The 12343-nt window shown below is 45.6% G+C and overlaps 1 protein-coding gene across 2 annotated transcripts in view; it reads right to left on the bottom strand.

Annotated features, from left to right (window-relative positions):
- GGA1 (golgi-associated, gamma adaptin ear containing, ARF binding protein 1) overlaps positions 1 to 11804 on the bottom strand; it is a 28782-nt gene extending 16978 nt beyond the window's left edge. For both annotated transcript variants that reach the window (XM_015405992.1, XM_015405993.1), the window contains exons 1-4: positions 11524 to 11804; positions 7387 to 7471; positions 5747 to 5822; positions 1729 to 1827 (exon numbers count right to left, since the gene is read on the bottom strand). In XM_015405992.1, the coding sequence (XP_015261478.1) occupies positions 1729 to 1827; positions 5747 to 5822; positions 7387 to 7471; positions 11524 to 11554 (291 nt within the window). In that variant the 5' untranslated portion in view covers positions 11555 to 11804. The remainder of the gene's footprint in view (positions 1 to 1728; positions 1828 to 5746; positions 5823 to 7386; positions 7472 to 11523) is intronic.
- Between the last annotated feature and the right edge of the window lie 539 nt (positions 11805 to 12343).

Here is a 12343-nt window from a genome sequence, read left to right as displayed (position 1 = left end):
TCTGTTCCAACAGCAGCCCCAAGAGTATCCTTTAAGGTAACTCTAGATGGCTAAGATGCTAAAAACACACAGGGAGAAGAAAATAATCACTAGCCAGAACAGGACAAATCCCACACAGTACAGATCCTGTCCATGATTCACATTAAGGCTCCAGAGCCAAAAGGTGAGTTCAGTTATTACTCAACTAATGCATATATATCTAAATCATCCTCTGTTCATTTCAGAGTACCACCAAAGGGAGCAGATTCTATTCTACCTGCAGCTACTACAAGCAGAAGAAGCTGAAGGGGTGCAGGACTGACTTACTTTGGACAATGCTCTGCTCCAAGAGAGGAGTCCTTACCCTTACTAACACCCACTAGCTTTATTTAAAACTGCAGAATTGCTTAAACAGATAGCAGCAGCTGTTCCTTAGCATGCAAAAGAAGCTGTGTGACGTCCTCCTTATTAGGGAGGACTGGTTTTACTTTAAAAGTGTTCTTTTTATTCTGTTTATCTGGGTATAGACGGTTGCCACCAGGAAATTTTAAGGATTTCCAAACCTTTATACTTTACTGATGATCTTACTATTTTGGTAGACCGAGTTCAAGGCTTACGAGGAACTATATGGTCCTGAGGAAGTATTTCTTTAGAGCTGGTATTCTTGATAAAAGAGGATTTATTGAAATAATTCATAAATAAAAGGGTAGAACAATGTAACTAGTAATGTGTAAATAATGAACAATTGCTTGGTGTATCACACACAATCTGCTCCCTTACTGACAGGGATCTTTTCATGTAACTTTGTATCACTTGTTTATCTCCATGCCATATAGGTTCACTGTCTCTTTCCAGTCTGTTATAACACCCGGACTTTACTATAACATTTCTTCACCTAAACTTTACGTTTTCATAGACTCAGCCCTCAGATCTCTTATCCTTTCTCTCAGAACAACCTCAGCTGTTCTTAACTGCTTCAACACAGATCTAACTTATTCCACACAGGACTGCTTCTAACTTCTCTCACACACAGAACTAACTGAACTTATCAACTGTCCACCTGTAACTGTCACTCCTGACTGACATACATACTCATCCACTCATTTTCACTTCCAAAACCCCTCCCCCTCTCTGTCAACCACCAATCATACCACACTTGCATCTCTCAACCACTCTAGTCTACCTACCACAGCCATGCAACCAAACTTTTAAAGAGACACACACACACCAAAAACAAGGAATCATTACAAGCTGTTTCCAGATTACGTGATCTTAATGAAAGCTGGGAGTTTCTCTGGCTCCTGCTGACTCCTCCTTTTCTCTGGGGGCATACATAAATCCCATTCCTTTCACAGAGGGAACCATGTGTAAGGTATGAAAGAGCCCAGACCTCCCAGTGTATATAAAGTGAACTCCCACTGATACATGGACTTACTTGCCATTTGTTAAAATGCTGCAGCAGCTCTGCCCCGTGCATTCCAAGTGTGCACACTGAGATTCTCCAACACTGGAGTGAATGCAAGTCTGTGCTTGCAAGTAGCCCCTTAGACACATCTCAGAGCACTCATGAAGCTTTGGGTTGCTCAGGAATGAGCTATGAAACTAAGCTTCTTTCCTAAGGTACTTTTTACTGTTTAGGCTGTTAAGGCCCAAGGAGTATAAAATCATCCCTTCTTCACTCTTTCAATGCAAGCTGCTCCAGTCCTGCCCTCTCCCCCTCCGCCATGCCATCCCAGCAATGAGACCAACCTTTGGTGACACCACCTTGATGAGCTCGTTAAGGAAGCGGAACTTGCCCACCTCGTTGTGGAAGCGCTTGCCACAGTTTTTCATACAGGATTCCAGCACCTGCAAGAGAGCAAAGGCTGAGAGATTCAGGCACTGGGAGTCCATCTTCTCCCAGTCCCTGCTCCCGGATGCAGTTCAATAAAGGGAGAGGGGACTATTCAGGAGACCACACACAGAGCATCCAGATGAAGCATTCCCTTCAGATTGCATTAAATAGATTCCTTCCCTGCTCAAGGGAACAGTACAAAGACTGCCTCGCAGCAAGAGATACATGATGCATGACGCTGCCTTATACTGAATCAGACCATGAGTTCATCTAGGTCAATACGGTCTACTCAGACTGGCGGCAGCTCTCCAGGGTCTTTAGTAGTGGTCTTTCACATCACCTACCGCCTAACACTTTTTTAGCTGGAGATGCCAGGGGCTGAACCTAGGACCTTTTGCATGACCCGCAGATGCTACTGAGCCACAATCCCACATCCAAGAGAACACAGACAATTACAGGAAAAAGCAGATACTGTTGATAATACCATGGAATTTCTACAGCACCGAATGATGTCACATCCAGAGTTTTGTCCATACATGACTTTGACACGTAGTGCAAGGTCATGTCTGCCCCACCCCCACAGCTTCTAGGGTTGTCAGGCAGCGGTCTGGAATGCCTATGACTACTATAACTTGCTCTATGCTGGCCTGCCCTTGAGACTGACCCGGAAGCTCCAACTGATCCAGAATGCGGCAGCGCAAGTCCTGGCAGGAACATCATGGACGGCACACATACAACCTGTGCTGTGCCAGCTACACTGGCTCCCAGGGGAGTACCGAGTCAGGTTCAAGGTTTTGGTGTTGACCTTTAAGGCCTTGAGCGGTCTGGGACCCACACATCTACAGGACTGCCTCCTCTGGTATGTTCCTGGGAGAGTGTTACGCTCTGCCGATAACAATCTGCTGGTGATCCCCGGCCCCGAAGATGTCTGGCTGTCCTCAACCATGGCCAGGGCCTTCCAGGTCCTGGCCCCAACCTAGTGGAACTCTCTGCCAAATACCACCAGGACCCTGTGGGCTCTAATGCAATTCCGCAGAGCCTGTGAGGCAGAGATTTTGGTTGAGGGCAGCGATGGTTTCCATCAAGGCTGGCACCCTCTCCTTTTCCCTCCAGACTTGTTCTTGTGTTCCTCCTCTTCCCCAGTCCAGAATGGGAAGAAATTACATAGTCACGCCATCTTGGATTCTTTGAAGTGCATTCGTAATGTGTCTATCTTAATTCTACTGTTTTTATGTTATATATGTTGTTGTACATCGCCCAGAGCCCTGCATGAGCAGGGATTGGGTGATTCAGAAATCGAATTAATACTCATTAATACTCTTTATCCTGCCAACCTAGCAGTTCGAAAGCAAGAAATTGCAAATAGACAAATAGGTACCACTTTGGTGGGAAGGTAACAGCGTTCCGTGCGCCTTGGTGTTGAGTCATACCGGCCACATGACCACGGAAACGTCTTCGGACAGTGCTGGCTCTTCAGCTTTGAAACGGAGATGAGCACCGCAACCCTAGAGTCGGATTTGACTGGCTTTCGAGCAAGGGAACCTTTACCTTTACTTTACTAATACTCTTTGTCCTCCAGATTGCCAATCTCACAGCACCAAGCCCCACCCACATTACTTATTCTAATGCAAAGCCATTTGTGCTTCTGTTTTTGTATCAAGCCAGCAAATCTACCCACACGGCTGCTATTAATAGGGTCCCACGCAGCTGTATTTTAGGCCCCTGTCTGGTCTCATGCATGAGTTATCTCCCCCTTCTTATAAGGCTGGAAATAACCAAAGGCAATCCCATCTGAACCCAAATGCTGGATTACCCTCTGCTTCACAGGTGCCTTGGGGCACACCCCTGAGGTTGGAATGCACCTCTTTACACTAAAATATAGATAAGGAAAATGACCTATGTATGCTGACAGTCCTCTCCAGAAAGCCCTTATTAGAAGTGGCACGAGTTCCCAGCATGCCACAAAAGCAGCGCTTGCTCCTCCCAGGGACTCAAAGATCCCTCATCTCTCCTTTGAGGAGTACACAGCTGAGGAGAATTCATTAGGCACAGAATAATGCCTTAGACTGTTCTTATTAGACACCCGATCCAAAGTCTCAAATACCAGTACGAATTACACACGTTTAAAAAAAGGTCAAACAGATTAAAAAATAGTTTTTATTCGAGAGCTATTATTGCTTTAAATGCTGTATGAAATTGGAATTTGGGTGACATTGGTGGTTTAAGTTGCAATGTGAACCTTAAGGGAGTTATGGGATGGTTGATTATTATTATTATATTATTATTATTATTTTTATTAAATGTGGCGTTAGTATGTATATATAGTCAACAGACAACTAGTTCCAATGAGTTGTTTAAACCAGCATTTCTCAATACTTTGGTTTATGTCCAAAGAAAGTGCTCCCCCTGGAGATCAGGGCCTTGCAGGACTTATTACAGTTCCACAGGGCCTGTAAAACAGAGCTGTTCCGCCAGGCCTTCAGTTGAGAAGGTGGACACCAAACTAGTTGGCCTTCCTGCACAGAAGTTGCCCTAATGATTTGCCCTATGTGGAGTTTTGGTACTATCTGAGCTTGGTGAGACTCCAGTTACCATCAGTCTAGCTTATAGGTAGTCTGAACTGTTATATTTCATTTGCCATCTTTTAATTGTTTAAGGGTTTTATCTGTTTTAAGAATTATTTATATTACTTGGCTTTGTTTATGCCCTTTACTGTTATCCGCCCTGAGCCCGTTTTGGGAAGGGTGGGATAAAAATCTAACTAGCTAATAAATAATATTACTGGATTGTTGCATATATTGCTTTATTGTTCTGTGTCCCATTGTTTGAAAATGCTAAGAACCACTGTCAACAAGTTATTAAACACTGGTTTGGGAGAAAGTTTATAAGATCTGTGATAGAAATTCTGGAACATTCTCCTTAGAATTATCCTATGCAAGGAATTTCACTGGTTGCAAAATCCTGTTGGATTGTTTCATAAAGAACTTTTAAAGATATTTCCTCAGTTGCAGGCTTCAACAAAGGGCCCTCCCTCCTTGATTTGGAACAGAGATTACTTTACTGGCAGAAGGGATAAGCTAGATATAGTTAGCTGAATGCCGGAGGGGAAAAATGCCATAACTTTAACGTATCTGTTATCTCTTTTTATCCTGCCCTTTACACAACAACTGTGTGGGGTAGGTTAGGCTAAGAGAGTGACTTGCCCAAGGTCATCCACTGAGCTCTAACCACTGCATGACACTGATTCTCCTGGCATGGTTCAATTGTTTTAGCTATGTGGATTACTTTATTCTTTTGGATCTTGCATGGGAAACCCTGCTTTGGAACAGGGGACAGATTACACGATTATCACCTCTAATTCTATATTATTCATGTGCACATTACAATGTAAGTTAGCAGTACGTTTTGACAGTTGTCATGGGCACTGAACAAGGTGCCCACCCCTGCTCTGAGTTACACCCCCACATCATCCCTGAAAAGCTGCCACGGCAAAATGTCAAGAGATACAGAAGCCAATGGAGTTGGTGTGTGCAGGGATCCCCTTTGAAATACAGAGCAACCTATGAACATTCAGGGCAGCCGGATAAGATAACTACCCTGCTACAGGAAGGGGAATCAACCCACTTGAACAGACTGCTCCCAGCCCTAAAAGAGAATGTTCTCCAAGGGGTGCAGGGGTAGGCAACTCGGTCAGCATTCTAATCCAGCCAAAGGTGGTGCCCAAAGTGAAAAATGGGTCTACCTCTCAAACAGACCTACAGTGCAAATCCTAAGAATGCTTTCCAGGGAGTAAGCCCCACTGAATAGACTTGTATAGGATTCTGAGTAGACCTCCTTTGGATGGCACTGTTATGGTATTCATGCACGAACGCTTTATAAACTTTCCCACAGCCTTTCACCAAGCCCAGCAGTAAGAAGCTCATGAACTCTTACCGTGAGTGCCTGAATGGCTTCCCATTCTTGTGGAGACTGGATCTTGTGGGCTAGAAGCCGGGTAGCAAGGGGTGGGCTGAATACCAAGACAGAGGAACGGTTATTGAAGCTGTGACACAGATCGGGCTTCCTATCAAATTTCTATTACATTTTAACCCCACCCCTTCCTCAAAGGATCTCAGGACGGTGTACCTAGATCTTCTCCTGTCCTCCGTTCTATCAGTAGAAAAGCCCCACAAGGTAAATTAGTCTGAGAGACAATGAATAGCCTACATGGCCAAGAGAAGATTTTAACCTAACTCTCCTGGGGCCTAGTCTGATACTCCACCCACACAGGCTCTTGCTCTGAAAAGCTACTGTTATGGAGCCTTCCATTATACTTGGGTTAAACACAAATCTTAAGTTTTTGTGCTTGAAGGTTTAAAACTTGAAAATGGGGAAAACATTTTAGCAATTGCCCCCGACCTGCCCAACATGCTCCCTACTTTGTTCTGTTTCCAGTTCAATTAGCATCCTCAGCCCCGGGGCACTTTTTCTTCAGTTTGGCTTGCAGCACTTCTGGGCTGTGGCGGAGGCTGGTGAAGTCGTTTCTCTCAATGAGTAGGCTCTGCTCTGGGAGCTACGTGTTATTGGCAGTAATCAGAAGAGTCACTGCAAACTCATGCAGGATGTTTTTCAACCCGCACTAAGTCACTGGAGGAAGACCTCCCAAATCTGAGGCTATAATAAATTCTGTCACCTCTCCGTTAAGCACTGCCTGATATTGGGGGGGGGGGGGGGGGGCGGCGGGCATGAATGCACCAACAATACATGGATCCCTCCTCTCACTGACCCATTCAGGTCTTCACATTTCCCCTTCCAAGCTGATTCTTACAAAATCTCTCTGCCCCCTAAAGATTCGCAGAGCTCCTGCTTTAAGATATTTGTCTCATTCATCTTTGCAGCAGATGGATGAGTCAGGTCATGCTCCCTTTTCAGGTGGAAAATTGAAGCTGAAGAACAGTGACTTGAACAAGGCGGCCCCAGTGAGGCACTGGCCAAGATTCCAGTCTGTTAGGTCCCCTTGGCTCTCATGGTCGGAATCTGACTGTGACACTAGCCCAACTTTGTATCCTACAAATAATCTGTAGTTAGATCTCACTAACCCAGAAATGCCACATTAGGGAATCTGACTAAATACTGATAAAGATAAGAGCATCAACTTCTTGTTTCCGTACACATCCTTTGTTTACAATAAGCTACCCCCACGGGAGTTTATCCTTTTCAACTGGCTAAAGCACACAGCTTTTATGTAACACTCACCCACTCAAGATAAGCATTTCCCCACCTTTCATGCTGCATTACAGGACAATTTTAAAAATATGGTTTTGTGCACACCATACCTTCAACGATGCCTTAGTTCACTAAACACCTAATTTATTTCTTTTACTGTTTATTTCCTACATTCTACAACTCCTAGCTACCCCATACAAAAATATGATAGGTTCCCGGTGGTTTAAAAAAAATTTTTTGGTATGTTTGCCAATACCTCCCACAAACTAGCGATCTTATTTTTGCTGACCGAGGTAACACGCCACTATCTGCGTCTAACGCTCACAAACAAATGATGTTTGGTGGGAAAAGGGGATAGGCATACTAACCCTTCTAGTTCCTTATTGAGCTGATCACAGAAAGCATTGATGCTGTCCCATTCTAGGTCCTTGTTCAGAGGATTTGTCGCCTTGTCTGGATCAGAAGAAAAAAGAAAGTCATCATGAGGGGAAGACAAAAGGCAGCTGGATGGATCCTGCCAGCTTTTTCATTCCATCTCACCCACTTCCTGTCTTTACCACAGCCCCTGTCCAACACGGCTTTTGTTCCTGCAGGTCCTATAACCCCCAGCATGGCCTTTTTGGTGCACCTTCCCTTTCTACCATCAAGAAAAGCTTATTGGCTCCAGCACAATATTTGGAGCCGCTTGGGAGGGGGGCAAAAGGTTATTGGTAAAGGGAACGTTTGTTATGCAGAAGATCTCAGGTTCAGATGCCAGCAGCTCCAGTGCAAAGGACCGCAGAAAACAAGACTAGGACAAACCACATCCCATGGCCGTGGAGAGCCACCATCCGTCACAGTCAGCAGAACTGCAATAGAGGGCTCAGTGATCTGATTTAGCAGAAGACAGCAACATATGGGTATGAGTGGTACCTGCGGACTGGTACAGGGAATGGCAGAAAATAGTAGTGTCTGGTACCTCAGCCATTTGGAAACAGTCAAACCTACATTTTCACCAGCTTGCATTACTTAATTTTAATTATTTTAAAAAGAGTAGCAGGTCATGAAGAAATATTTAGTCTAAAACATACCTCTACCTGAAACATGATATTCCAGCCCAAGGTCTTTTCCTTTACAGCAAAAGTAGAATCTGGCCCAATCCTAAAATCTGACTCAAATGTGGAAAATAAATCTCAATCTAAAGAAGCACCACCAACTGGGCAGCAAGAATATAGATAAGAGAAGCCATGCTGGATCAGGCTAATGACTCATCTAGTCAAACACTCTGTGTCACACAGTGGCCAAAACTCCAGAAGCCCTCCCACTGTTGCCCCCCCACAAGTACCAAGAATACAGAGCATCACTGCCCCAGACATAGTGTTCCATCTATACCTTGTGGCTAACAGTCACTGATGGATCTCTGCTCCACATGTCTATGCTCATAGCTGCCACCACTTCTTGCTGCAGTGAATTCCATGTGTTAATTACTCTTTAGGTGAAAAAGTACTTCATTTTATCTGTTCTAAGCTTACTGCTCATTAATTTCATTGCGTGCCCACGAGTTCTTGTATTGTGAGAAAGGGGGGGAAAGTATTTCTTTCTCTAGCTTCTCCGTCCCATGCATAATTTTGTAAACCTTTGTCATGTCATCCCCCCAATCATTGTTTCTCCAAGCTAAAGAGCCCTAACCTCTTTAACCTTTCCTCATAGGGAAGGCGTTCCATCCCCTTAATCATTTTAGTTGCCCTTTTCCAAGGCTATCTTTTTTGAGGTGCAGCAACCAGAACTGTACACAATATTCCAAATGAGGCCACACCATAGATTTAAACAGGGGCATTACGATACTGGCTGATTTGTTTTCAGTTCCCTTCCTAATAATCCCCAGCATAGCACTTGTCTTTTTTATTGCAGTCGCACACGCTGAGTCAACATTTTCAGTCTACCAGGACTCCAAGATCTCTCTCCTGGTCAGTTACCACCAGTTCAGACCCCATAAATATATATTTATAGTTAGAATTTTTGCCTCCAATGTGCATTACTTCACACCTGCCCACACTGAATTGCACTTGTCCACATTTAATCTCATTTGCCACACTGATGCCCACTCGTCCAACTTTGACAGATCCTTCAGGAGTGCCTCACAGTCCTCTCTGGTTCTCACAGCCCTGAACAATTTAGTGGCATCCGCAAACTTAGCTACTTCACTGCTTACTCCCAACTCCAAATCATTACTGGACAAGTTAAAAAGCACCAGACCTAGTACTGAGCCCTGTGGTACCCCACTGTTTACCACCTTCCACTGTGAAAACTGCCCATTTAGACTCATTCTCTGTTTCCTATAAACTAACCAATTTTTAATCTACAAGAGGACTTACCTTATCCTCTTATCCCATGACTGCTGAGTTTACTTAGGAGCCTTTGATGAGGAACTTTATCAAAAGCTATCTGGGGGTCTAGGTAAACAACTTCTGCTTGGTCACCCTTGTCCAGTTTGTTCACCCCCTCAAAGAACTCTAAAAGGTTAGTGAGACAAGATCTTCCCTTACAGAACCCATGTTGATTCTTCCTCAACACATACTTCAAAGCGCCTTCTGGCACCTAAATTTCAACATACCCTTGGAGTTTCTATGGAAGAGTGCCTGCTTCATTAAATAGCCATAGCCATAGAGACAGAGAGATCTTCAAACACAAGTTCCCAAAAAGAACGTGCGCTTAAGATGGTGGCACTCAAACACGTATTTAAAGGCACTTAGCTCAAACTCCATATACCGTAACACAACTTTAACCATCCCTTGGTACTTAAAACCAGAGTGGATAAAATATGCTTGGAAGGTGGGTAGATCTTCTCCAACCTTATGATGACTGTTTCATTTGCTAATAAGAAAACTGACAGGACTAAGCCTCATGCTATTCAAATGAGCTGTTCTTGCAAGCAGACATGCAAAGGATGGGCCTACTCTTCCAACCTTCGGGAGTCTTAGGATGCGTTCAGACGCGCCATTTGATCTGGTGTCATGCCAGTTCACAAACAGATTTTATACGCGTGATCACACAGTCAACATCTGCCTCCCGTCCCCAGCCGTTGCTTTCCAGCTCAAATCCTCTTTAAACCGGAGTATTTTGTTACCAGGTCCCCAAGTGGTGTTTTCTCGATTCTCCGTTTCCAGCCACATTTCCCCCCTGTGTGATCGCTCCTCCGGTGTTGAGCCACTTCCGGTTTAAACCCACTCCCCGCTCAAAAACTGCCCAAGGCTTCCGCTTTTCACCCACCATTTTTTGTAAGCGTTGGCGGTGTGCACATAGGCGGAGCTCCGCCACCGCCTTATTAAAAACAATGTTTAAATGGTGCCTAGTTTTAGCATTTAGATGAGTTCGGGATCTCACGGAGGCCATTTTCAGGGTAAACGTTTAAAGGGAAGTGTTACAGCAGTCGGGTTGTAGTGGAAATCGCTGTTCTGCGCACGTACGAAAAGTTTAGTTCTACAGATGGCTGCCTGCATGCATGGCCAAACTGAGAGGAAAAAACCAACACCGATGCACGCTCCCGCCTGTGGACGGCGGGGACCGATGTGGCTGCGCAGCGATCTGGAGCAAGGAGGTGAGTGTGATTGTGATTCTCCAGGTTAAAAAAACACGCATTGGGGCCGGAGCAATTTAAACCGCTCCCAGCACGCCGTCTGACCGCACCCTTAGTCTGAAAGTATTATGAGTTTGACAGGGGTAATTAAGGCACCAATTTTTGGCTAAACATTAGGAAGAACTTCCTGACAGAGTGGTTCCTCAGTGGACTAGGCTTCCTAGGGAGGTGATGGGCTCTCCTTCTTTGAAGTTTTTTCAACAGAGTCTAGATGGCCATCTGACAGCAGTGCTGATTCTGTGAACACAGGCAGATCATGTGAGGAAGGGCAGGAAGTGGTGCACGCCCAGGGAAATGCTGATCGTTACTTTGGGGTCAGGAAGCAATTTTTCTCCAGGCCAGTTTGGCCAGGAATCCTGGAAGTTTTTTTTATCATCTTCTGGGCACGAAACAGAGGTCACCGGGTGTGTGTGTGTGGGGGGGAGGTATTTGTGAATTTCCTGCATGGTGCAGGGGGTTGAACTAGATGACCCCAGAGCTCCCTAAGGACACGCTCCTTTCAGTAAGCCCCACTGCATAACATGGGACTCATTTCTGAGCAGACCTGCTCTGAATTGCTCCCTGAATGTTCCAGACTAATGGACAAGGAAACAGACTGAGATGGAGAAAGGGAACACAACCTGTTTGTGTGTGCACACAAGATGCCAGCCTCTCTACTCTCCTGCTCCCTCTCCCAGAAGATTCTCGACGGCACTTTTTCTCCGCCTGGAAAACTAGCAAAACACTTCCCCAATGATTGCTCGGTAAACACCGGATCTGAAATGGGGACTGTTAAGATACCCGGGGGGGGGGGGGGGGAGAGAAGACAGCCCCTCCCTCCGAGCCAGTCACTGAACCTTTGAGCGTGAACCCCCGGAGGCGGCGCCCTCCCCACCCCCACACCACTCACTGATCCTCGACTCCAGCGTCTCCGCCTCCATCGGCTCGGTCGCCCCTCCCCCCGCCGCCGCCACGGCCTCTCGGTTAAGGGAACGGGATCTTCGGCACCCTCCTGGCTCGGGAGCGTGGAGCCATAGAGAAGGAACTCAGAAAATCGCCTAGAGTATAGCTCTAGAAACGATAGACATGCGGAAGTTACGGCTAGAGCGACATAGAACTTATTCACAACTCTCCCCTTTGCGTCGTCAAGATGCCAGCTGCTGCCGTAGAGTGTCACACAAGGCGAACGGAAGAGCTACAGAGAACTGACAGTGTCCTCACAAGACTAAGGCGACTTCCCGGTCCGTGGCGGAAGTGGCGAAATCTCAGGAATCTCTAAACCAAAGGCCGGAAGGGGTTGTTATTTTTCTTGTCTCTATGATTACTATTTTACAAAATTTCATCTTTTGTGGCCTTTCGACTGTGGTGTTTATAATTTATTAATATCTTCTTTTAGTGTACGTACGTGTGCCTAGCGTGGACCGCTACGGGCAACATACGAAGTGGGTGAAAGGTTATGCTTTAAGGGGCCAGAAAACTCCTGCTTATTTAGCTCTTAGAGATGAACAAAACGAAAGCCGTTGAGGAGATGCCATAGAGAACGACCTTAGACTGTGCCAGAGCATCTCAAACTTGCTGTCGCTTACGTCAGGCCGGATGGAGGCCTGTACCGGAAACAGGAAAAAGAACGCGTCTCCGATGGGCGAGAGGAAGTTTCCGCTTCGGGCGCAATTTATTTTAAATAATTGCCATGGAAACAGTCGCTTGCTACCGAGGAGGTGTTAGGGTGA

Source organism: Gekko japonicus, unplaced genomic scaffold, assembly GCF_001447785.1.
Source record: "Gekko japonicus isolate JY-2015 unplaced genomic scaffold, Gekko_japonicus_V1.1 scaffold385, whole genome shotgun sequence".
NCBI lineage: Eukaryota > Metazoa > Chordata > Lepidosauria > Squamata > Gekkonidae > Gekko > Gekko japonicus.
The sequence above is the reverse complement of the archived record's forward strand: the minus strand, read 5'-3'. Positions and strand labels throughout refer to the sequence as shown.